This window comes from Thamnophis sirtalis, unplaced genomic scaffold, assembly GCF_051295495.1.
Source record: "Thamnophis sirtalis isolate CommonGarterSnake01/CBP01778 unplaced genomic scaffold, rThaSir2_p1.2 scaffold_4, whole genome shotgun sequence".
Taxonomy (NCBI): domain Eukaryota; kingdom Metazoa; phylum Chordata; class Lepidosauria; order Squamata; family Natricidae; genus Thamnophis; species Thamnophis sirtalis.
This window is the reverse complement of record NW_028261384.1, coordinates 20,379,650-20,405,349: the sequence shown is the minus strand read 5'-3', so window position 1 is coordinate 20,405,349 and position 25,700 is coordinate 20,379,650. Positions and strand designations below refer to the sequence as shown.

The 25,700-nt window shown below is 35.9% G+C and overlaps 1 protein-coding gene across 3 annotated transcripts in view; it reads right to left on the bottom strand.

Annotated features, from left to right (window-relative positions):
* Positions 1-5,229: 5,229 nt before the first annotated feature.
* Positions 5,230-25,700, bottom strand: part of EPC1 (enhancer of polycomb 1) — a 59,403-nt gene continuing 38,932 nt past the window's right edge. For all 3 annotated transcript variants that reach the window (XM_087712549.1, XM_087712548.1, XM_087712550.1), the window contains exons 3-14: positions 24,642-24,787; positions 24,357-24,563; positions 22,443-22,591; positions 19,290-19,449; positions 18,589-18,765; positions 18,423-18,512; positions 18,188-18,336; positions 14,844-15,196; positions 8,536-8,651; positions 7,603-7,744; positions 7,115-7,475; positions 5,230-5,800 (exon numbers count right to left, since the gene is read on the bottom strand). In XM_087712549.1, coding sequence (XP_087568675.1) covers positions 5,728-5,800; positions 7,115-7,475; positions 7,603-7,744; positions 8,536-8,651; positions 14,844-15,196; positions 18,188-18,336; positions 18,423-18,512; positions 18,589-18,765; positions 19,290-19,449; positions 22,443-22,591; positions 24,357-24,563; positions 24,642-24,787 — 2,123 coding nt within the window. In that variant the 3' untranslated portion in view covers positions 5,230-5,727. The remainder of the gene's footprint in view (positions 5,801-7,114; positions 7,476-7,602; positions 7,745-8,535; positions 8,652-14,843; positions 15,197-18,187; positions 18,337-18,422; positions 18,513-18,588; positions 18,766-19,289; positions 19,450-22,442; positions 22,592-24,356; positions 24,564-24,641; positions 24,788-25,700) is intronic.

Sequence of the window (25,700 nt, the reverse complement as noted above, 5' to 3'; positions counted from 1 at the left end):
CAATTCCTTGCAAAAATGACAGCTGTTTTTAGAGCTTTCTGCCCTAATCATCTGGCTGTCAGGAGACTGCAAATATCTCCTAGCTCCCCTTGGGTTTTAGGCAGAGCTATTAAACTCCTGGCCTGGATGCATCACGTGCTGGGCATGGCCACACCTGGTTTAGTGAAGGGGGTGGGGGAAAAGTTCCAATATATCATGTAATGCCACTGTGACATTAGTTTGGCACCCCTGGTTTTAGGATAGCCAACCACTTGCATGGAAGGATGGTAGCTTACTCTGCTTAGAAGATTGCAAATTACTCCTGGCTCTTGCTAGATTTTGGAAAACCAGCCACTTGAATGCAAAGATGGCAGCTTCTCCAAATCTTTCCATTGCTTACTCTCCAGAAACCCACATTTCTTCAATGGAACAAAAAAGCTGGGAGGGATAGACTTGTTCTCAGTCTTTGTCTCAATATTGATCCCTTCCAACCACTTAATTTGCTAAATTTATTGCATGCCTGAAAAGAGGATGAAAAAACTGTAAGTTACTTACCTTGACGAGTGACTGCCAGGTTGAAGAACAGAGGAAAGGAAGCAAAGAAAATGTTTCTGCAGCTTGCTTGAGTTTTGAGAATTTGAAGAAAAAGTTCACCTCAGAAGAAAAAGTGACGAGAGCACAACACATGCAGTAAACAGCTGGCTGTGACAGAAGCAGGATCCTTGGAAATCTTTTTGTTTCTGTCTGATTTCCTTTAGGATCCAGCTTCTGCCATAGCCATTTGTCCTTTAGAGCTGAACTTTTCCTTCAGCTCCTCAATGTAAAGTATGCCTCATTCTGTGTGACTTTCAAAAGCACCAGAGGTTGTGGAAGAGCACACCCATTCTTACACTGCCTCTGAAAACTATGTAACGAAGTTGTTCAGGTAGACATTGTGTGTCACCTTTGATGATGATAACTTCCTGCAGAGATCAAAGAGGTAGACAGGAAAGAGCAAAAAAGATACAAATCTAATATCACTTTATATAATAATTAAAGTGCAGAAGTCTTAATATAAGGATATATCAGGTTTCTGCATACATTCTGGGAGGGAGATCAAAGCAAGGACATTTATTTTATTTTTATTTTTATTTTTTATTTATTGGACATTTATAGGCCGCCCTTTTCCCTGAGGGGACTCAGGGCGGCTTACAATCAAAAAGGAAAGGGAGTGTAGGACAATACAAAAGAAATGTGAACAAAAATAAATTAAACAGCAAAACTCAACATTCACTCAGCATTCGGGAGGGGCGAAAGTAGACTTATCCCCAGGCCTGACGGGCTAGCCAGTTCTTGAGGGCTGTGCGGAAGGCCTGGACGGTGGTGAGGGTACGAATCTCCACGGGGAGATTGTTCCATAGTGTCGGAGCCGCAACAGAGAAGGCTCTCCTCCGAGTAGTCGCCAGTCGGCACTGACTGGCGGATGGAATACGGAGGCGGCCAATTCTATGCGATCTGATGGGACGCAGGGAGGTAATTGGCAGAAGGCGGTCTCTCAAATAGCCAGATCCACTACCATGGAGCGCTTTATAGGTGGTGAGTAGGACCTTGAAGTGCACCCGGAGATCGACAGGTAGCCAGTGCAGCTCACGGAGGATCAGTGTTATGTGGGCGAACTGTGGTGCGCCCACGATCACTCACGCGGCCGCATTCTGGACTAGCTGAAGTCTCCGGATGCTCTTCAAGGGCAGCCCCATGTAGAGCACATTACAGTATTCCAGCCTGGAGATCACAAGGGCTCGAGTGACTGTTGTGAGGGCCTCCCGATTCAGGTAGGGCCGCAACTGGCGCACCAGGCGAACCTGGGCAAATGCCCCCCTGGTCACAGCTGAGAGATGGTGGTCAAAGGTCAGCTGTGGGTCCAGGAGGACTCCCAAGTTGCGGGCCCTTTCTGAGGGGTGTAAGTTTTGTCCCCCCAGCCTGAGTGATGGTATGTTGGTCAAATTTTTGGGAGGAAAACACAACAGCCACTCGGTCTTGTCTGGGTTGAGTATCAGCTTGTTTGCTCTCATCCAGTCTTTAACGGCTTCTAGACCCCGGTTCATCACGTCCACCGCTTCATTGAGTTGGCACGGGGCGGACAGATACAACTGTGTATCGTCCGCATATTGGTGGTATTTTATCCCGTGCCTTCGGATGATCTCGCCCAGCGGTTTCATGTAAATGTTAAATAGTAGGGGGCATAGGACCGACCCCTGTGGCACCCCATAAGTTAGGGGCCTCAGGGACGATCTCTGCCCCCCCACCAACACCGACTGCGACCTGTCCGAGAGATAGGAGGAGAACCACTGCAAAACAGTGCCGCCCACCCCTATCTCCCGCAGTCATCGCAGAAGGATACCATGGTCGATGGTATCGAAAGCCGCTGAGAGGTCCAGAACTAGGATGGAAGCATGGCCTCCATCCCTAGCTCTCCAGAGATCTTCTTTTTTATTTTTTTAATTTTTTTTATTACTTCTTTTTCATGTTTTAAACTATAGCACAGTTGTGTTGCTTAGACTAGTGTGCTAAAAGATACGAAGGTATTTCCAGATTTTGGAAACTGGCAATTTTAGTTGCACAAAGAACCAGAGATTCGGCAATCATACCCACTAGGACAGGGTCAGCAAACCACGGCTCTGGAACCGCATGTGGTTCTTTCATCTCTTTGCTGCAGCTCTGTCGCTCAAAATGTGTCACAACCGCCAATGTGCGACACCCACCGGTACGCAATTTATTAAGCTTTTCAACCCCTGGTAGATTTTGTGACTCCTGGTGTTTCCTTTTCTGTGGGAAATGGATCCAAATGGCTCTTTGAGTGTTTAAGGTTGCTGACATCTGCACTAGCAAAACTCTATCCAACTTTTGATGAGCCATATGCCAAGAAGTGTAATGCTAAACCAAACTTTTAATAGTTCAAGTCTAATAACTGTTTCAAGCAGCCACTTTGTAGTTTCCCCGCCAAGGATTAGGAACTACTTGAAAACCCAAGGAGTTGAACTATGCTTGTGATATGATGTCATTATCAGTTGCTTGACTATTAATGTTTCAGTTTTGCACCACATTAATTAGATAAGATTATAATTATTTTAAAGAAATTATAACTTTGTTTTTCAGCACCGCTAAGAATGTGTCATTTTGTAGATTTGCATTGTATTAAAGGGAAAATACAGACAGTGCAAAAGGAACATCAATTTACAAAATGGAAATAACTACAACACAAAAATTGTGGCCACAGTAAAAGGTAATTCTGTAGCTTCTCAGATTTGGCATCTGACAATATTCACCGTTTGGGTGATTTTTTTAAATCATCAAGTATCTGTGAATGAAATTAAAACTATTGTGTCTTCTTCCAGATGCTGAAGAGTCCTAAAAACTAACTATTCCATTATTTTATCCTCTTTAGTTTCTTTGCTAATTGGAAAGGGAAAGACATCAAAATATCATGTTTACAGACTCATTAGCACTTTCAATGAAAAAAAGGCCGCCAGTATATATTGAACCATGTTCTTTCAAATGCCAATACAAATTCATTGATTTTACTTTTATTTGTATCCTGCTTTTATTATTTTTGCAAACTCATGACTGGGAGCATATCCAATGTATCTTCCTTCTATTTTTCCCACAACCCACCCCATAAGGTGAATTGGGCCAAGAGTGACTGGCCAAAAGTCATCAACCTCGCTTTCACAGCTAAGATGGACCTAGAACCCATACTCTCTTTCTTTCTTATTCAGATGATGGGGATATTCTCTCTCTTAAAAATGCTGGAGTTCTCAGAACCAAAACTCAGAACCAGAATCTCTCCAATTCTAGGAAAACTACTTTCATCCAGACGTCCCCCAAATCATAATTTACTTCTGTATTGATATAATTACTAGGGAGATAAAAGCAACTTGCCAAAATTAATAATGTAAAGGATTATTATGTATTCTGCCTGAAAAGCTTGACAATCAATTTTTTTATTTCCATTATTTTGTGCTCAATAATTGTTCAATGAAACCTTATTTTTTATGGCAACCATAGTCCACCTGACAGATATTCTGTCTGCAATGATCTGTAACTTTATTTTTATATTTTTGTAAACATGAATTTGAAAGATTCTGGAATTTTTTTTGCAAAAGCACATACATACATTTTTTTTCTGCTTTGGCTTTTTGTACCAAGCATGATTTACCCAATGCTTCACTCCACTTCGAAGCGAAGTCTTAGGACCCAAAGCAGATCAGTTCTTTGTCCCATTTTGATTTGTTCAACAACTCTCAACAGTCCCTATGGACAATGGAAGCCATTGATCAGTGAGCCCCATTAATTCATTTACTGCATTACTTTTAAAATATTTTAATTTAAAACAAGCATGCTCAACTGTGTCACATTCTCTCAGAATAAATAAATTCATAAAATGAAATTAGTATAACACACCACACACTTTCTCTGTCAACATGTAATGCCCTGGGTTTATTTTGTGAGAGTTCTATCACAATTCCAGGTGGGATTAAAAATCTTAAGGATAATGTACGCCATCAGAATGGGCATTCAGACCGGTACTGACAAAGCACTAGTAGTAGAGTCCTAAGAATCATTCTCTTCACAGAAGAGAGCGCAAATATTTCCAAAGAAAGGCACCCGAGAGTTGTGGTTCTGGTCTTTCAGCCTTTTGGAGAATATTAAAAGGGGTGGGGGTGGGTGAAGGAAAGCTGGCTGTTTTCAGAAATTGGAATGATGAGACACATACAGCAATTACTGCATTCTTTTCCCTTTTAGCTTTTTTTTGAAAAAAACCAAGAATGAAGTCTTTAATAACAATTACACAATAAAAAAATATAATTTGTGATCAAAAGAATGGCAAGACAACATAAAACTCCAGTTGTAAGGACTCCATTTGCATACTTGATTTGACACCACTATTTTGGTGCATAAGAAAATGGGACAACAGAAGGGGTTATATGAAGAGCAGCAACATAACTTTAGTGCTTTAAGTACCAGAAACTGCACACATGCTTGTGAGCTAGTCAGTTGAATAGAATCCATGACTTCATTTTTAGCTTGTTACTTGCCTTGTGATTTTAAAACAGGAAGATCATATTGAGTAGCACATTCCCCACTTTTAAACTGATGCCTTTTTAAAAAATTCTGCATGTATGTCACCATTTTTCACATGATACACAAAAAACTCAAGGACCCAGAGGGAGAACCAAGTTATGTTAATACCATTTACAAAATACCAAGGAGTCCACAGCTACCTAACACATTTACTACAGCACAGGAACCAATGAAGGTACAGTGTACAAAAACTGTAAACACAGCACAATAAATAGATAAAACAGCAGGTTCCGCACCATGCACATGATGTCATGACACTTCATCTTTATACAATCTCACTTCTTACACTCTTACTTTGTTGCAATTCTCCCTCCCGCCCCGTCCCAAGTGCAAAGCATCACAAATGAACGGTTCTGTATTCAAGTAACATATATACAAGGGTATTACAAATATGCAGTACTGTACAGATAATTGCTGTCGTCTTAATTTACAGGTATTGATTTTTTTTCCTATTAACAATAAGAATAGAAAAACCAAAGCATGAGAGATGTGCATTGCTGTCAAGTCCCCACAGCTGCCATGGAAATGCAATATGATGCATTCCCCATCATCCCTTGCATTCAAATTGCTACTGATGCATAGCACCTAAACAAGTTCCCGAAGACTGAAGTTTCGTTACTACAGAGACTACGTCACCTCCATTGCTACTGTATTGTCTGCTATATTGTTCAGTGCTGACTTTTCTGTTTCATGGTTTTCCCTGAAAAATAAAAACAGAGAGAACACAAATACATTGGTTGAGTACTAAATTGGAAAAAGCCACACTTAAAAACATTGTAAAAGTGCTTATTTTACATCTTTGGAACTTCAGTGTAGTGTAATAATGTATTTCTTTCCAATTTCAAATCTGTGTTGTCTACTTATGTAAACACTGTGGAAAAATAAACCAGTTACCCTTCAAACTGAAGTACTACTAATCTAAGATAAGTATTTAATAATAAATTTATTTTTTTAAATGGTCGATTCAACATATTCCTAAACATCTCCAAGAAAAGTACACTGCCTGCATATTTAATGTAGCTAGGATTGGATATAACCAATCCAATGCCATCCCCTCTAACTCCCAATGGGGCAATAATGACAAAATCAATAAAATTGATCAAAAGACAAATGTAGGATTCTTTGAGTAAATCCTGAATTCTGAAGATCTCTTGAAGAAATCAATGGAGAAATCTGGAATTTTTCATTTGAGTTCCTATCTACAGCCCTAGAATTTCTAGGTAATATCCTATCTTATTATTTAATCATTTCTCTTATTTATATCCTGTCTTTTGTTCAGGAGCTGAAGGTGGTATCCATAGCACTCCCTGTTCTCATATTTTTGCAAAACAACCTCCATGTGAAAAAACAACCTCCTGGGAAAACTCCCATGGCCAAGGATGTTCTGAGTCTCTTTGGAGCTATTCCAACAAATTAATTATTACAGCACACTGATTTCAATTTTGAGGAAAAAAAAGACGGGGTGGGGTGGAATGAAAGGGGATAATTTGATCACATGCATTATTATTTTCAGAGCTTGAACACATCAGCCTTAATGTTGCAAGTATTACTACATACACATTTCCAAGTTGGAGGTATTAATATACTTGGGGTACCCAAATATACAACAAAAATAGAAAAACGAAAAACAAAAAGAGAATAAGATAAAAAAGTGAGATCTTTATAATCCTTTACAATAAATGATTAGTAGGTTCAAATTTTACTAAATGAAAACAAATAAAATTAGGAAGCTGTGAATTAATTAACTTTCTTGGTGTTTATTATTCGGAAGCACCAGAAAGGCCCCTTTTCTTTTGAAAATAAAATTTTACAAAAGTAGTCTCTCCCACTTTTGATATAAATTTTTATCACAAATTATTCAATGTTTCTAATGATAGAGCTTCCATTTTCACGAAGACTTTAATGCAGAAATTAGAGACCATTTGAAAGAATTTTCTACTGATACTACTTTGTTTAGATATCCATAAAACTTTTCTTTTTCAACTTTAACAATTCAACAAGACAAAGTACTTACCTTGGTATTGTGTCCACAGAGGATGAGGCTGGCACCTTGGGCACCTGACAGTTTGCTGCAGCCAGCTTTAAGGCAGATGATGGAACAGCACTTAGAGTCCTAGGTATGTGCCGTGCATTGAGCGTATTAATAGAGTTTGCAGTGCCAACAGATGAGGGTACAGTTAATCTAATGTTGTTCCCAAACAGAACCTGAGTTGTTGCAGAATTGGCAGCAGTTACTTGGTGACTCAGTGCACTGTGGGAACTTGAAGTCTGTGTTATATTTGAAGGCTGTAACAAGGCTGAACCTGCTGTTGATGAGCTTGTATGTACAAGTGCTGTAGGCGTAGTATTACTGAAGTGTAAGCCCTTATATACTCCTGTGAAATAAGAAAAAAATGTCAACCCAATGAAAATAATGTTATTGATTTACCTCTCTCTCTCTTACACTTCCTCCACCCACCCACAAGTATACTTTTTGACACTACTATCATTACCACTTCTTACCTGAGGCTTGAAGGATGCCATTCACCCCAATTCCAAGCACCACATCATCCTTCATTTTGAATCCCATGAGCTGTTCTGATGTAACCAAGGCTGAAGCAGCAAACTGAGCACTGACAGAATCCAATGTCTTGGAATTGAAACCCTTTTAAAGATAAAAAAATAATAACATCAAGCTATTATCGTACACAATAATGCACCGCTGAGCCCAACAAGAGAGAATGGAAAAGTCACCAGTTTCTGTTAGGTATGGACTGTTTTTTTAAAAAAATTAAAAACTACTCTATAGTATATAGCAGACTCATGTCATCATGTGATAGATTGGGACTTCTCCCCCCCCCCTTTTACTAAACTAGGCATGGGCGTGGGCAGTGTGTGACACATCCAGCTCATGGGCTAGGAGTTTGACACCCCTGGTACAGAGTATAGTATGTATGGGAAGAAACAGTTCACAATCCTTAGAGAAGCAACAGCCACAAAGGGATGCACTAAAGATCTGCTTAAAAACCCAATTTCATTTTTCCTCAAGTGTATACAATGTAAATTAATGAGTTATCCAGAATTCTTTAGAGTATATCCTAAGAGAAGAGAAGTGGTATCCATCAAGACTGGCCAGCACTAATGCAAGTTCTATTCCTTTGGCATACACATTCAATATTGTGATGTTGACATCAACCAGACAATTCTTGTTTTCCTCTGCTGCATATTTACAATGCTGAATCACCTCTTTTTCTGTTACAAGGGGCAGCAATAGTGCCATCTATACTCACCTGTAGCATCACTTCTAAACACTAACGTATGGCTAAGGTGAAGATTCAAGCGAAAGCCATTTTTCTGTTGGTTAGTTGCAAGATGTTATGGCAACAGTTGAAAATTAGAGATGACCCCTGGTGGAAAAAAATGAGGAATAAATCATAATACAGGCAATTCCCTCACCTGTGAGGCGTTCGCAGAATTACTATTTGCTTGCTGTTGATGAATTTGTGCAAGCTGTTGCTTCTGCATTAGTGCCAGTTGTTGTTGATGATGCTGGTATTGTTCGGCTGTAAATGCTGAACAAAATATAAAATGAGAGAATACAGTATCAAAATATGTAGACCTAACATGTGCATCCCCTAGTTTAAATTCTAAAAATGCAGTGTTAATCATAGTACATTTATTTAGTACTCCAGCTCTAGTGGGGTGTCATACTAACTGCACTTCCAAAATAAAAGTTGGTTGTAAACCATCCAGGATTAAACATTTTAATTGCTGTTATAGAATGCAAATTGCCGTATTCCAATCATCTTAGTAGCAGAACTTCTGATACTCACATCAGCTAAAATATGTTCTTTGTTTCTAAATTTTGATAATACTGATATTCAACTGATAATTTAAGTATGTATATGTAAATACGTGTATCAGAATATAAATTGTGACATTGTAATAATTCAACTTCCCTCAATTAACCCATCTTTGGGGGTGGGGCAGTCAAATATAGAACAGTTGATTAGGTTTAGGTTAGGTTTAGGTTTATTAAATTTATATGCCACCCTTCTCCCAAGGACTCAGGGCGGCGTACAACATTAAAAGAAACGCATAATACAAAAGTTTTTTAAAAAAATAGAATATCCCAAATAAACCCAATTGAAATTGACAATAACATTTTTTTAAAAAAAAATCAAATTAAAATTAACAATGATCAATAATTTATTTTGTTTTGTTCAGGCTAGGCTGGTTAAGCTGATTTACAGAGGAATGGAGAAAGGCTATATTTATTGTCTAAGGAGAGTTCTAAAAATAGAAAATAGAGACGTTTTATTGCAATTTTTGTTTTACTGCATCTTAATGAAAATTTCCCTAATGCCAACTTTTAAAGTAAATTTAGACAGAAAAATAAATTATAAACTTTGTTTTTAGATAGAATGCCAAGTTTTCCAAATTAAATTCATTTTAAATACAGAAATTGGGACACTTTACTTCATCAAGTATTATTTAGATTAAACTTCCTGACAGAAAATTAAAACTCAGTTTACTTTTTAATTCCATGCACAAGACAGATACATGCCAAGCTTCAAAAACAGATTACTTATGTATCATTTTTTCTGTACACATAAAATGAAGTAAAAGAGATGGTTGAGAAAGAATTATTGGTGCACCATATACTTTTGATTAATGTAACTTTCATAATTACAACCCCAAATTAACCTTCATAAAACTTTTGCCTATCTAGAGGTCTCAATATATTGCAGTGTAGAAAAATGTCAGTGTTTTTGAGTTTTATTTCCTTTTTCTTTACCCCAGATATCAAGGAATTATGCCTTTTAGGCTTTAAACTGCAGCAAAAACATTTAAGCTGAAACAGATTTGGCTGGATGAAGCCTTAATATTCATCTATTTAAATTGAGTCAATTTGTGCTTAATACACTTATGAGAAAAATATAGTACTACAAAGTCAATAATTTTTATCTTGTATAACAAACAATTATGACAATATAACTGTTTGTGGTATTGACTTTTGGAGTATGGAATGAAAGTACAGGGTGGGGCATAACCTTTTCCTAGGGGGTCACAGCAACACTTGTAATAACAACACAAATAATTCATACACCATTCGAAAGCCCATCAAAAACTGAGTTTATTGACACGATTTAATAGTCAGTATGACCACCATTAGCCCTTCAAACAGCATTCAAACGAGGTGGATAAGAACACAACAAATCTTCAAACAGTTCCGTTCGATTTTCCAGATTTTTCAACACAGTTTCCAAATTCATTCTCAAAGTTTCAACCGAAACAAATTTAACATTTAATAGCTCATTCAATTCAGTTTTTTATGGGCTTTAAAATGAGGTGTCGATATTCGGTTGAAACTTTGAGAATGAATTTGGAAACTGTGTTGAAAAATCTGGAAAATCGAACGGAACTGTTTGAAGATTTGTTGTGTTCTTATCCACCTCGTTTGAATGCTGTTTGAAGGGCTAATGGTGGTCATACTGACTATTAAATCGTGTCAATAAACTCAGTTTTTGATGGGCTTTCGAATGGTGTATGAATTATTTGTGTTGTTATTACAAGTGTTGCTGTGACCCCCTAGGAAAAGGTTATGCCCCGCCCTGTAAGTTCTATGCAAAAATATTGTTAAAGATACAGTGGTGGAAGAAAATGTAGTAAGAATAATAATTAGATATTCACATTAATTCCAATATTATTAATTCCATTCCACTGAACAATGTATACATAAGAAAATGTATGTATTTGGTAACTACAGCAAAAATAAAATATGGTGGCACAGTGGTTAAAATATAGTATGGCAGGCTACATCTGCTCTCTGTGAGCAGTTTGGCAGTTCAAATCTCACGAGGCTCAAAGTTGATTCAGCCTTCCATCCTTCCAAGGTTGGTAAAATGAGGAGCCATATTGCTTGCAAACCGCTTAGAGTGTGCTGTAAAGCATTATGAAGCGGTATATAAGTCTAAGTGCTATTATTATTATTGAACAAAACCTAATATAAATTAATTTTCAAACAAAAAATACTTGTGTAGTATTTCACATCACTGTTCCCATTGATAGCCTTTCTTCATCTGCTTTCACAGCTTCTATAGACTCATAAAGTGCAAGTAATGGTATAACCATACTGGTTATATCACAAAGTTCTTTAGGAATGCTTAGATTTTTTTTTCATTTTAAACAATTGGATTCTGGTTTTATATTAAATTGCTATTGAAAACTTCATTTTTAAAAATGATTTTTCATGTGCAAATGAAACGGTGGTTTGAGATATGCAAACCAAAATTGTATGGAACACAAAAACCTGGTATTTACACCCAACAAAAAACAATTGCATATATAGGGTTTTGTTTGTTCCAGCTCATATAAATTCACATATATAAATTTTGTTTGAATTTCCCCCCCTAAATATATATGTCTGAATTTTGAAATAGTTTTTAAATGCTTGATTCTAAAAAAAAATCGGGATACTTGGGTTCACTCAGGCATCCCATCTTTGCATATATGTTTTAATGATTGGAAATATGGAAACTAAAATTATCAGTGCACTGAGGCCCTATTGCAATGTGCTCAATTAGTTGATTATGATAGTTTTAAATTGTATTAATTAATTAAATTTGTATAGTCACCTATCTCAAACTGATGACTCTAAGAATGTATTCTAATAATTTTCTTCTCATGGTCTATTTGTCTCTCAGCTATTACTGGTATACCAAAACCACCTTTGACCCACATATTTTAATTTCAATATAATACAATCTGAATCGAACTATCATACATGAAATTTGTCCTTAACAAAAAGTGTTTTCTTTTCAGACTTGTGGTGCACAATGTTTTGCATTTTAAAATATGTTCAACAGTCCTCAACTTCAACTACAATTGACTCTGGAAACTACATTTCTGTTACTTAGCAAGATAGTTGTTCAATGAGTCTTGCACCATTTTATGATCTTGCTTGCCACAGTTGTTAAGTGAATTACTGCAGTTGTTAAGTTAGTAACATTATTGTAAAGTGAATCTGGCTTTCCCATTGACATTGCTGGTCAGAAGGTCGCAAAAGGTAAATCACATGATTCTGGGACACTGCAACCATCATAACTATAAGCCAGTTGGCAAGTATCCAAATTTTGCTTATGTGACCATGGCGATATTGCAATGTTTGTAAATGTGAAAAAGACCAGTCATAAGTCACTTTTTTAGTGACATTGTTATTTTGAGCAGTCACTAAGCAAACTGTCATAAGTTCAGGACTAACCATATATCAAGCTATTTCCCATATTTTGAAAGTGCTCTGATGTTAAAACAGCTTTGTTCCAAATATGATATATTTTGAGCTTGAAACTTTTTTTTAGAAATGTTTCATGGCAACCCATTGAATTTCGTTTAATTTGAAACATTGTCTTGTTTCAAAGACAATGGCTTAGGCACACAGAAACACACATTATCTGTGCAGATTTTGTTGGGGAAAGCAGCAAGTAAACACATGAAACTGCCCTGAAGAATATGCTTGCAAAACATCTTGACTTTAGAGAGTTTAAAAAACCTGGTTATTTTATTAGCTTTCTTTCTATAAGATTTATAATGTAACTATTACAAAATTTGAGAAAATACTAATAATCCGATGTTTTTACATAAGTATTGTTCTGTTTAACAAAATGATTAAGAGAATAATATGATTAAGAGAATAATAATATGTAGAAAATATTTTCCATTAAAGCTCATTTGGTGACTTGCAGCAGTGTTACAAGAGTTTTGTAAGTCACTCTGAGTGAGTTGGGAGGCCATGTATATTTTCATAAATGAATTAATGGGTGTGTTGAGCTGTGTCCATAACCACACAACAGCATTATGGACTAGCTAAAGTTTCCTAATAGTCCTCAAGGGCAATCCTGGGTAAAGCAAACGGCAGTAATCTGACAAAATGATGACTAAGCATGAGTTACATTAAGAAAGACCTCCTGATCTACAATGACATGATTACAAAAACACAGATTCTTCCTGTGACATTTTTCATTGAATAAATAGCAGTTTACTGCCACAAATGAATGTAGTTCACTACAAGCTAGTATTTTATAACTTGTTTTCAATTTAGGTTGGAAAATAAACACAATTTGCCATATTCAGCAACAACTGCAAAGTCTCGCTTTTCTGAATAATGACAAATATGAAATGGAATTGTAAAAATGGGAGGAACTACACAAGTTGGAAGTCTCGAATTATGATTGAATTGTAATATCTAAAGACCTTGTTGAATTATGTCAAACAATCAGCCTAAGAACCAGATTTATAAAAATGTAGAATATATTTTAAATTATTTCAGAGTTTATAGTCAACTTCTATTTTTCTTTATAGTTTTTAACTTCCTAGTTATACAAGCTACCAGGTGCAACAAAAATGACAATACAGCAGCAGGCAAACTCATTAGAGCAGGACATACATCTACTGTATATTGAAGATTTGCTAAAACAAGATAAGACAAATGTGTTTTCTTTGGTGGGCCAAGAGTTCTAACTTATTTTGGTATCGAATGAAATACTATTCCAATATCCTCATACTTCTGTTTGGAATCAATTATGTAATTCAAACAGACTAATGAAATTAATTATAAAAATAAACTTTGAGTCTTATATAGACTTGATCCATTATTCAAGTCATAAATAATAACAAAATGATTAGACAATTGAAATGACCAAAAGTCTTAATAAAATTGCTACGGCCATTATTATATACATTCTTTTTATTTATCCATGTCAGAGATGATTTCCCCATCTTTTATTTAAGAAACAAATATCCATTGCTACACAACGGTTCCAACATAATTTAAAGAGTTTATATCAATTACAGAAGATAACAAAAGATCATGACCACAACTGAAACATTACACTCTCAAGATTTACATTTGCAAATTACATATTTAACCAACACAAATCTTAGTAACTCTTCCAGAATTCTTTAGCAATGTGCTTCAATCAAAAAGCAATATCCTTCTTAGCCGTATCCCAGGCTGCCTGACTTATCAAAGTTTACAGTTTAGAAATATAATTCTAAACTTCCAAAAAAACCCTCCCTCCCTCACTGTAGCCTTAAAATAATATTCCTGCTCATTTTTAGACATCATGTATATAAGACTTTTTCTTTAAAAAAAAAACACAAGATCCTTTTACAAGAAATCAGGATAGAATTGCTTCTTTTCAACATATTAATGGCTTCTCAAAAACAAAAAAAAGTTTTTTATTTGTTACTTGGAACCCTGACAACACTGCCCAAGGGGCTACAGGCTACAGAGATTTCATTGGTGATCTCTAAACTTTTTGTCCTATTAAATGTAAGTTGGTCCTTTAAACCAGCAGAACTCTTCGCGATTGGGTATATCACTAAATTTTGGATTTTAAGTGATGATGTTTTGAACGTTTCAAATCAATTCCTTAGTTTGCATTCTTAATAGCAAATTACATAGTGACAAAACTGAAAAATATAAATAAAACATGAATAAATATATGTTAAGGAATGAATTCTACAAAATTATACTAAAAATTTTAAAATAAAATAGATTCAATACATCTATAATTACAATTTAGCTATAATTAAAGTACAAACTAAATCTGGATATTTACTATATCAATTTCTAATTTTAGTATTGCATTTAATCATGCAGCATAAACATCAGCAACTAAGGAAAAATATGGAAAACATTAATAAAAATTAGGCTTTCAGAATGAATACTTTTAGAATTATATTAGTCAAAATCAACATACCAAAATGTGCTGCACCACTGCTATCTTTACTTTGATTAGAGGTACTGCATGTCTGGTTCCCAGGTTGTGCTGTGCCTGCTCGATTAACACTCCTGTGCAATTTCCTATATGAAAGTTCACCATTGTCACCATCATGTAGGGATGGTGTCCGAGGCCTAAAATGACGCCATCTACGTGATTTGATATCGACTAGTATCTGACTGAGGTCTTTAGATAAATATCTATCCGAGGTATTTGTTTCTGAGGTATTGGCAATTTGATTGACTGAAGAGTGTAGTTGTGAGGAAGGTGTTTCTGAATCCAGCTGGCAAAATGCACTGTTATTCTCTGAATATGCTCGGTCCAGGAGCACTCTAAAAATGGAAAAAAGATTATTTTTAATTCCATACAAACCAAAATGTTATCCTTCTCTTCATACAAAACCAAAGCTGAAGAAGCTCCTTTAAAGAAAAACCAGATAGTCTAGTTGCCTCTTGAAAAGGCACCTTAGGGACAACCATGACCTGGATGACTGAGAATGTACAAAGACTCCAAAAAATATTTTTAAAATGTTGGGGAAAAAAATGGCAGCAAAATTCAGTGTGAACATATTTTTCAAACTGGTTGTTTCAAGCATTGGAAAAAGATTTACAACAAGGTTATGTACAATTTGAAAATTATTTGGAAGACATGGCAAGGACCCCATGAAAACTCTCTATTCTATTCTATTCACTTTCTACTTATTAAAGCATTTTTTTCATGCTTCCACATTAGCTTAAAATAAGATGCTAGTACTTAAGGAGTTGATTAATTAAAGTGAAGTTACTTAATGGGAATTAATGGAGAAACCTGGGCTTTTTAAAGATATAGTAAAGAGATCTTGGGTGAAGTAAAAAACAGTTCTTCCAAATCATTTTTAAATATGTTCAGTCCTATTTTATTTAAAAGCTACATACAAGTAGTCCTTGATTTCAAGCACAATTGAGCCCAAAACTTCTATTGCTAGTCAAGACAGTTAGTTTTGTCCTATTTTGAAACTTTTCTTGCCACACTTAAGTAAAGCTTCTCTATTGACCTTGCTGTCACAATGTTGCAAAAAGGGATCAAATGACCCAGGGACTCTGCAACTGTCATAAATACACACCATTTGCAATGTGTCCAAATTTGGAGCCCATGACCAGGGGGATGCAGTCATAGGTGTGAAAAATAGTCATAAGCCACTTTAACCAAAAGCCTCAGGGTTGACAAATTTCCTAGTTGAAATGAAACAGGACAATATTTGTTTGTTTGAACCAAAAATCAAACCACTATAAATGGATATTAGCATATAAGTGGCTGACTGTAAGATAGATTAAGACAGCAAAATCAAATAACAGCCTGTATAGATGTTACTATTAAAAAGGGATATCAGAATACTAGAAATACTTTCATTGCTCAATTGCATGAAAATTTTACTAAGGAGTCACATGATTTTCTTTTTTTAAAAACTAAGTGATCCTTATTATGAAGGTTAATATTTTATAATTTGAGGATCATAAACAAATTTAAAACGTGTGGTAATTAGGCCTAATAGTGTCAACTGGTAACTGCAGGGGACAAAAGGCTAAGTTTTAGGTTTTGGAAGGATGCCATAATTAAGTTGACACTAGAGTTGACACTAAGATAATTAGAGAATGAATATTTTGCCAAATCCAATTTGAATTAAGATAAAAAAGAACCCTCATCTTTTAGATTTAGAAAAATAATCCAGCCTTTAAAAAGTTCATGTAAATACAGATAATCTTCGACTTACAACCATTTATTTAGAGATAATTAGAAGCTATAAGAGCACTGAAAAAAGTGTCTTAAGACAGTTTTTCACACAATCATTGCAGCATCCCCATGGTCATATGAATAAAATTCAGATGCTTGGGAACTGGCTCATATTGTGATGGTTGTAGTGTGTCAGAGTCATGCTATCACCTTTTATGACCTTCTGATAAGCAAAGTCAATGGGGAAGCCAGAATCACTTAACAACTAATTCAACAAGTGCAGCAATTACCTTAACAATTGTGGCAAGAAAGGTCATAAAATATTCATAATAACAGTTGTAACAGGAACTTTGGGCTCAATTGTGATGGTAAGTTGAGGACTATCTGTACTTAAAAATACTTTAGAAATTAGGGCACTATGCACAAAAGATGATGTATTCTTCTAATTTGAGGCAATTTTGAATGTGATGACAGGAAAGTAAATTATGGAGGCTTGTCAAGGACTTTTCATTGCAAAATATGACAGTATTATGCTAGGAATACTACAATATACTTATTTTCAAGTTGTGATGCATCTGCAGTAGTAGCAATGTAAAATACTTTTACACCCGAGGTGAGTTGCTGCCAGTTGGGCCTGGTTTGACTGAACCAGTAATGGAATTCAGGTCTGGGTTTGAAAACCGGCAGCAACCAAGGCCTGCCACGCCACAGAACCGGTTCCCCCACTGCTGCTTGGCCGTTTTGGATTTTAGTGACTGCGCATGCACAGTTCACTGTAAATTGTTCTGTGCATGCGTAAAGAACAATTTACATTGAACAGCGTACACATGCACAGCGGGAGTCTGGCAAACCGGCAGTAATGCTGGCAGCAACCCACCCATTTTACATCTAATTTTTATAAATTAAAGCACTGCTGAAGGTTCCTGATTAGCTGAATAATATTCTTTCAAGAAAAATAACATACTAAAATCAATGTTACAGATTACTCTTGACAAAAGAATCCAGACAAGATATGATTAATTACTATTTTGCCCCAGAATCTTTGTAGTAAAAATTAGTAATGTAATTTATTGTGGATTTTTATGCAAAAAGGTTATAGCCATGGAAGTCATTTGATGAGAAAACAAGCTGCTTTAAAGCCTACCTATTAGTCTCCTGGTTATGCACATAAACAAAGATGATCATAGGAGACCTTCAACACATGTACACCTTTAAGCAGAAGTTGTACAGATCTACAGGGAATAACCAATTCTCAAGAAAGATGAACTACAATACCTAAACTACTATACCCATGAATACTGTATCCCATGTTTTCAGGATCTTCCCATCATTTTCAGGCAACTTAGAGAGTGTAATGACATACAAAATACGATTAATGTTAGCGTCTTAAAATCATGGATTCAAGGGAGAAAAGAGAAGAAGCAAAGTCACAATAAAGCTTTCTATAACAGAAGAGCGAAGATCGAGTCAAAGCTATAGATTAAAAATACGGATGTCTAATTAAAATTTATGCATTAAGAAACTGAGCAAACATGTTAGAACTACATTTCAAAATGTACATATTATCCACAACATGGTATTATTGTAGTGAGTTTTAAGATAAATAAGCCTACCTTCCACCACGTCCAACCCGTCTACGTGAAAACCCAATGCACTTTTGCGGCCTAGTAAGGGTGGTCAAGCAATATCTATACCGCTCATCTCCTAATGTTCCCCCTTTAGGAGTATTCCAAGGCCAGTCACCAGTTTGGTCTAAATGAGGCTTTGAAAAGAAATATATGGAAAGGGTTAAAGCAAGAATTTAATTAATATAAGTAACAATGTAATGCGTAGAGGTTTGAGACTTACAGCGTTATACTGACAGCCTGTTTTCCTACGGAAAGCAAATGGCCCATCAGGATCATTTTCTTCCTCAGTTTCAGAAGAGCCAGAAAAGATCTTTAAAAAGAAAGCAGTAGTAAGAAAAAGCAGACTATTTCTTCCCTATGAACCAAAGAAACTGTAGATGTCATACTTGAGAAAGAGGATCTTCATCAGAGCTGGGAAAGTCGTACTGATTCATATCTTTAGCATTAAAGATTGGCAGTGAAGCAGGAACTGTCTGCTGAGAAGCAATAGCAGCCGATGAAGGAACAATTTTGGGCTTCTTCTCGTATTTTCTCTTCGGCCGTATAGCTTCCGCTTTCTCTTGCTGCATGAAGATAAAATTCATTAGTAGTTTTATGTAACGGTGCACATAATAACCGTTAGGATGTAAGTTTAGAAGATTTTTTTTTTTTAAGTGCATCATTTTGATGAAATGAGAGGGAGAGATTTTTCCTTAACTAATATAGAATCAGGTAAGCCCTTTTTCAAATTGATGTAAATCATGGTTGAGTTTATGAATTATTTCTAATAAGTTTTTTTTCAACTTCACAATCAAAACCATAAAACAACCTGGGATTTCCTGGTGATCTCGCATTCAAATACTGTTAAGGTCTTTGTTTAGATTTTCAAAATCAACTAGGATTATTTCATAGGAAGCTTTAACATAATGGAGTATCAAAATCATTTACCATAGTGGTAAGTGGTAGCTACCTAGAGTTAGCTTGAAGTTTTTTGGAATGAAATTAAGAATGTACATGGTTTAAGCACATTTATAGCATAACATTACAAAGCAGATTTTTTTTCCAAGTAATATCTATAATGATGGATAGATAGACAGATAAGAGTCACCTTGTTTATTTTAAATTCCTTCAATTCTATATTTTCCTGGTGTTTAAACTGAGTGCTATTAGGAACTATTCCAACAGGAATAGTATAAGTAGGCTTCATAGGCTGTCGATGTACCATTACTTCAGACATGATCTCTCCATTATAATCACCCAACTTATATCTGGAAAGTAAAGAAAAAGTTTTAATTTACTAGAACTAATCTTAAGGTCAGACATAAGAAATCAAGAGCCAGGACAGTTCAAAAGTGCTACGAATTTATTCCATGCCACAAATACACAAGACTATGATCTTTAAAGCACCAAGATAAATTGGTGGTAGATAACAGTCAATACACACGGGGCTGGACTTAAAAGTCTCTGATGGTAGCATTTGACTCCACCCATGGGCTCTTCCTGGTCATCTCCTATAGTTAGCTTAAATACTTAATATTTATATCTTTATTCCCTTGAGAACCTATTTCAGCATTTCCTTACTTTGGCAATTTCAAGATACATGGAATTTATTTCCAGAATTTCCCATCAACATGGACATTGCTGACAATCCGGGAGTTCAAAGTTACTATAAACTGTTCATGCTGAGAACTACTGATTTAGAAGCGAGCGTTACACCAAATCTTACTCAAGAAAACATTTCATTACGGAAATACTCAGAATATACATTCTGAAAGGAAGATTGCAGTAAGCATGTAAATCTTTCAAATTTGAAATCCCAAAGGTGCTTTTTTTCTCCCCAAGGGGCAACTGGATTTTCTTGTTTTTCTTTGAAGAGATTTTGCTTCTCATCCAAGAAGTTTCTTCAGCTCTGATTGGATGATGGGGAATTGAAGGATTTATATTCCTAGCAGACAGCTGGTCATTGGCATTCTTTTACAGAGTTGTTGAGACCGCTTGGAGGTTTATCTGTGCCCTCAGGATCACCTGAGTAGTGCAAATGGGTTTGGCGCTTTCTTGGAACTGCTGAAAGGACTGTGTTGTAGGCTAGATAGATGATGTATCCCCCAACTTCTCTTGAGAGGGGGCTGTTCAATTTTGACATAGATGGTCTCTTTCTAACCAGCGGTCCTCTCTGTCCAAAATATACTTTGTTGTCTTCAAAAGAGTGGCGTTTATCATTTAAATGCAGATGAATTGCTGAAACTTGTCCTGATGGGTTTATTCTCTTATATTGTGCCATTCATTTATGAAGTGGCTATTTCCACATTGAACATGCCTCCCTGCACTGTACTGCATATATCATTTGGCTCAGTTAATGTCTGGGTGTTTTAACCTTGGAGTGGACAAGCTTCTGCCTTAGTGTATTCTTGGGTTTGAAGTATGCAGTATGGCTGAAGATCCTCCTCAGCTTTTTTGATATTCTTGCAACACATGGAATGACTGCATTGTTTCATTTATTGTTTTCTTCTTTTTCTGTTACGGAGGAGTTCATGCTGGGTCTTGGGATTTGATGAAGGCCCATAGGATAGCCACATGTTCTGAGGGCTTTCTTGATGTGTTTTAGTTCTTTTTCTTTCCCATCTTTCCTGATAAGGCAGCCCTTCAGTTTGGTGGTGTAGAGTTCTAATAACTCCCATTTTGTGCTCCAGTAAATGATGAGAATCAAAATATAAATATTAATCTCGGTGTGTGGGTTTCCTGTAAACATCAATGTTAAGTCTTCTGTCTTCCTTAATGTGTACTGCACAGTCCAGGAAGAATAGACTATTTTCCTTAACATATCAAAATTAAAAAGCCTCTCTCAACAAAAGGGGAAGGATATCACAGCATCTATCTTCAGTTTACAACACAGTCCTTTCAGCAGTTCCAAGAAGGCTCCACACCCATTTGAACTGTTCAGGTGACACTGAAGATGCAGATAAGCTGCCAAGTGGCCTCAATGACTCTCTAAAAGAATGCAAAAGACCAGCTGTTTGCAAGGAGTATAAATCCTTCCATTCCCCACCATCCAGTCAGAGCTGAAGAAGCTTCTTTGATGAGAAATCAAAGAAAAACAAGAAAATCCAGTTACCTCTTGAGAAAAAAAGAAGCACCTTTGTGACAACCATGATATGGATGACTGAGAATCTCCATAGACTTTCAAATTTGAAATGTTCCGAGATCAACATATCTCTTTTCAATTTGGGAAAAAGTATCAGTTTCAAAAAGGGCTGTTCTGACTTCACAATTGTTATAATGCTGCGTTCACCTTGACAAAAGCATTCTAAGCTTGAAACAACCAAAGTGTTAGAGTGTTAAATATTTTATTCACCTCAGATAATAGTGAGAATATTTTAGTCAGTATTTTCAACTTTAAAAATGTAATCGATTTTTAATGATATTATTTCAAGCAAAACAGACTTACTTTACTTGGTCATTTCCAATATTACCATAATTTCATAAATATTAAATAGAATCTTTCTTAGTATCTTTGTCTAATAGGGAATCTATTTTATTTTTAAAGATATTTTAATACAGTGCCCACCCCAACTTTTTGGCATCAGGGAAAGAGGTTTTTTCGCGTCCTGGAGGGGGCATAGTTTTACTTCTCATAAATGGGGCTTTGCTTGTTTGCGCGGACCAGTTCCTGGCATGCCATGGACCAATGCTAGTCCAATGACCAAGGGTTGGGGATCTCTGTTTAAATACATGTCACTCAACCATCATGCACCCTTTAGAATGAAAAACAACTCTCCTCTGCAAATTAATATATTTCATTTATATAATTGCAGGTGGATGGCTAAAGTTGCCTTGATTTCAGAATTGCAAAGGATATCCTTCCAGTGACTCTAACATATACTAAACCAAATTAATCTATCTCCTGCCTCAGTCAGGCGGGGTCTAGTTGCCCTTGCCTCATAAGAGCTTAAAGAGAGGAATACTTTCAGTTTTATTTGGAGGCAACAGAACTGAATGTAAGACATCACAACTTGTCAAACCTTAGTAATTCTTTTCTCCAAAATAGCAAGATTTTCCAACAATAACAAGAAGCTGTTTTTTTGATAATCTAAAATATTGCTTTTATCCCTATATCCACATATTTGGTGGGTATGGGGATAAACTATGTACAAATGTGGAATAAATAAAAATGTATTACAATTTCATAAAATATTATCTATGTGCCAATTTAATAAGCTATTTATTTAATAGTATAATTTAAAGCAGAACCAAACTGTTTTACCTCTTTTCCATAATTTCCAACGTTAAATGCAGCAACTCTCTCTTGCTTTTTTCCCTTCTCTTTATCATCTCTAGAATTGTTACTGCACGACTCAAATCCCGCCTCAGTTTAAGCATTTTTTCGTAAGAAGTTTCATCATTCTTTCGATTCTGCAAAATGTAGTAAACGTAAAATGAAACATATTTTAGGCCCAAAATATTAAATATTTTCAGACTTGAATGTTGTGAATATTTATTTTTCAACCACAAATTTGAAATATTATTTATAAAGACTCATGTGCCACTTAAATCACTATAACTATAAGGAATTCAAAACAAAAAGCCCTGTAGTATTACAGTACAAAATGCAATAGCCAATCTAATAATTGTAAAATATATTTATAATTATTAACGCTGCTCACAATAATCCCAGATACAATAAAGTAACAACTGTTTAAGTCCATAAATGTTCTTTGGAATTTCCATGCTTTTAAGAGCTTTGTAATCATCCATAATGAACATACAAATCTTATTTCTTGTGGGGGCCATTCCATAAGAGAGGGAACTCCTGTAGAAAATTCTGGCTTTTGAATCCATCAACTTCATGAGATTCCCATTAAGCATTTTTTGCAAGCACAATTTGGGGAAACAGATTTTAATTGGAGTAAGCAGTCTCTGTAGGATTTTAAAGGTGGCACTAGAATCTTGAACTGTACATAGAAGCAGACTGGCAACCAACACAATTCTTGCTGTATTTGCTGTTATATGGAAAAATCAAGTTGTTTATGTTAATACATGAACTTTTGCATTTTGCTATAACTAGAGCCTATAGGTATTTTCAAGGAGAGCCCTGTACAATATACTATATGATAGCTATAAGTTCTAGAAACAAGAACAATTGATTTACAAGCCAAAAAGTGAGGGAAGGCTCTTCTGGCCACAATTGCCACCTCCTGTTCTAACAGGAATTAGAGGTCCAGGAGGTGAGATGACATACCAGCTGCTTCTGAAGAAGCCCAATCCCATCAAGAGCTTACATTGATGTTACCCTAGTTCCTGAAATAGCAGGCATTCTGCTTTGCTTGGGTTGAGTTTCAATCTCCCCCCCCCCATCCAGATTCTTAGTCACCACTATATTTCCCATTTGATTTGAGATGGAGGTTGTTACAGTAACTTGCATACTGACAATATCATATCTATAAAAGGGAGAGAGGTTTGAACTCTGACACATCCCATAACAAAGTGTCCATGTGACTATGCCAGACATACTAAAGCTAAAGCCATAAACTTGGGAGTGGAAGCAGCATAAAATGATGCCCACATCACAGGTAACACTCAGATAGTCTAAAGGGATACTATCATACTCCTGATAGGCTCATTCTCCTACTATAAAGCATAAATAATCATTACCAATGCTATTTCCCAGGCCTAAAACCTGACAGAAGAGTGTCCAGATAATCCATTTCTTTTTGAGTCATCTGCAGATCTTAAACAATCTCAACAATCTCCCCAAGAATAATGTGTGATAGCTGTTCACTGCAGCAGGGTTAAATGCTAGTTTCTTAATGGAAGGATGTACAATGCCTCTTTTAGAGATATCCCCCAGTCATGCACCATGGCTGGATCCATTTCCCCATCCCCTTGGGAGCATGCAGAAGTCAAATGGGGCAGGATCAACTCATATCCCAACCAACCCAAGAATCAATATGTTAAACTTTCCCAGGAAATCTTGAAACACATGAGCCTCACTTGTCTGGACTTTGTCCAACTAGCTTTCGATTCCAAGTGAAGAGTGATTTTTATCACAAACAATTTTGTTAACATTGTCACAGGGGTTTTTCCCCCTTTCCTTTTTTCTGTAAAAAAATCTGGTCACTTTATAAAGGGCTCTGGACAGAGATCTGTAGATGCAATAAAATATTAAGTCCATACTCACTTTTCGAGTCTGCATCTTTTCTGTTCGCCTTCTAAATGCAACATAAGGATCATTTGTGCTGGACCCATCACGTTTCTCCTGTTTCACTGCTGAGATAAGAGAAGGGCCTCGGCAGTTTTTTCTCTTTTTAATCCAATATTCGTATACTTCTCTAATCAGTTCATCATCTTCCTTCAAGAGTAGTTTGGCTTCCTGCAGGCTGACTGGCTAAAGGTAAAGTCCAAGTATGTCATTTTTATGTATTTATATTCTTAAAACAATTTCAAATCAGAAATAATACTATACCTGCTGACCACTTCCTTTTTCAAGTCGGTCTATCATTTCTTCAAATTGCAATGGAGAAATATCTATTTTTTTCCTCAGCTTATTCACAAAGGCCTCATCTTCTGAATCCAAATCATAATCTGGTTGCTCAGCATCCAAACTAAAAGCTGAAAAGAGAAAAACATTTTAATGGGTTTTAATATTTTAATATAATTTAATATAAACTTCAAAGTAGAAGAATTTAAAAATATACACATATATTCTTGCCATTTAAAATCTACCGATTATAAAATTATATTTCTTAACAAATCCTGAGAATATGAATATATGGTAGCTAATTCTATATAGATAAGACAGAATGTAGATATACGTTTGAAAAATTATCAAATGAATAATTGTCAATATTTATAAAGTAGCCTTCATTGGATAAATAAAATTTTCATTAAAAACTATTTAAATATATTGTTTTCAGGTAAATATGACGACTTGCCAGATCTATCCCATTACCAGTAGTCCTAGCTCACTGACTGCTTTGTTCTAAATTACAATGGTGCTGGAAAAATAATTTTATAACCAACGTCCTTTACAACTTTTTACACTTGCCATCAGTCACATTATTACCATTATAATAATGCTTTGTCCCATAGCTAACCTATTGTTTTACTTATTTTCCCCCTGGGAAATGTGCTGGTGCCAACAGCTGAGAATGTGCCTTGCAAACAGTCCAGTATATTCACCGTTGTGTGCCTGCTTATTCTTTCGTAATCCCTTTCTCTTCAAACTCTCCACTTTGCGGGTGGGAATGGTATAGACCAGGAAGATTGCCTACAGAAAGTTCCACTCCCCCCTGCAGAATTGAGAGATTGGAGAGAAAGGGATTACAACAAAATACACAGGCACACAATGGGGAATACACAGAGAAAGAAATGTGCTAGTGCCAGCAACCACCTGCATACAATGCAAACATTCCAAGGGATTCCCCATATCGTAAGACGTATCATGGCCCTGATTCTGCAGTTCTTTAGCAAGCACTTATAATGTTGCTCTATTGATGCATTTACAACATTATTTGTTCTTCTA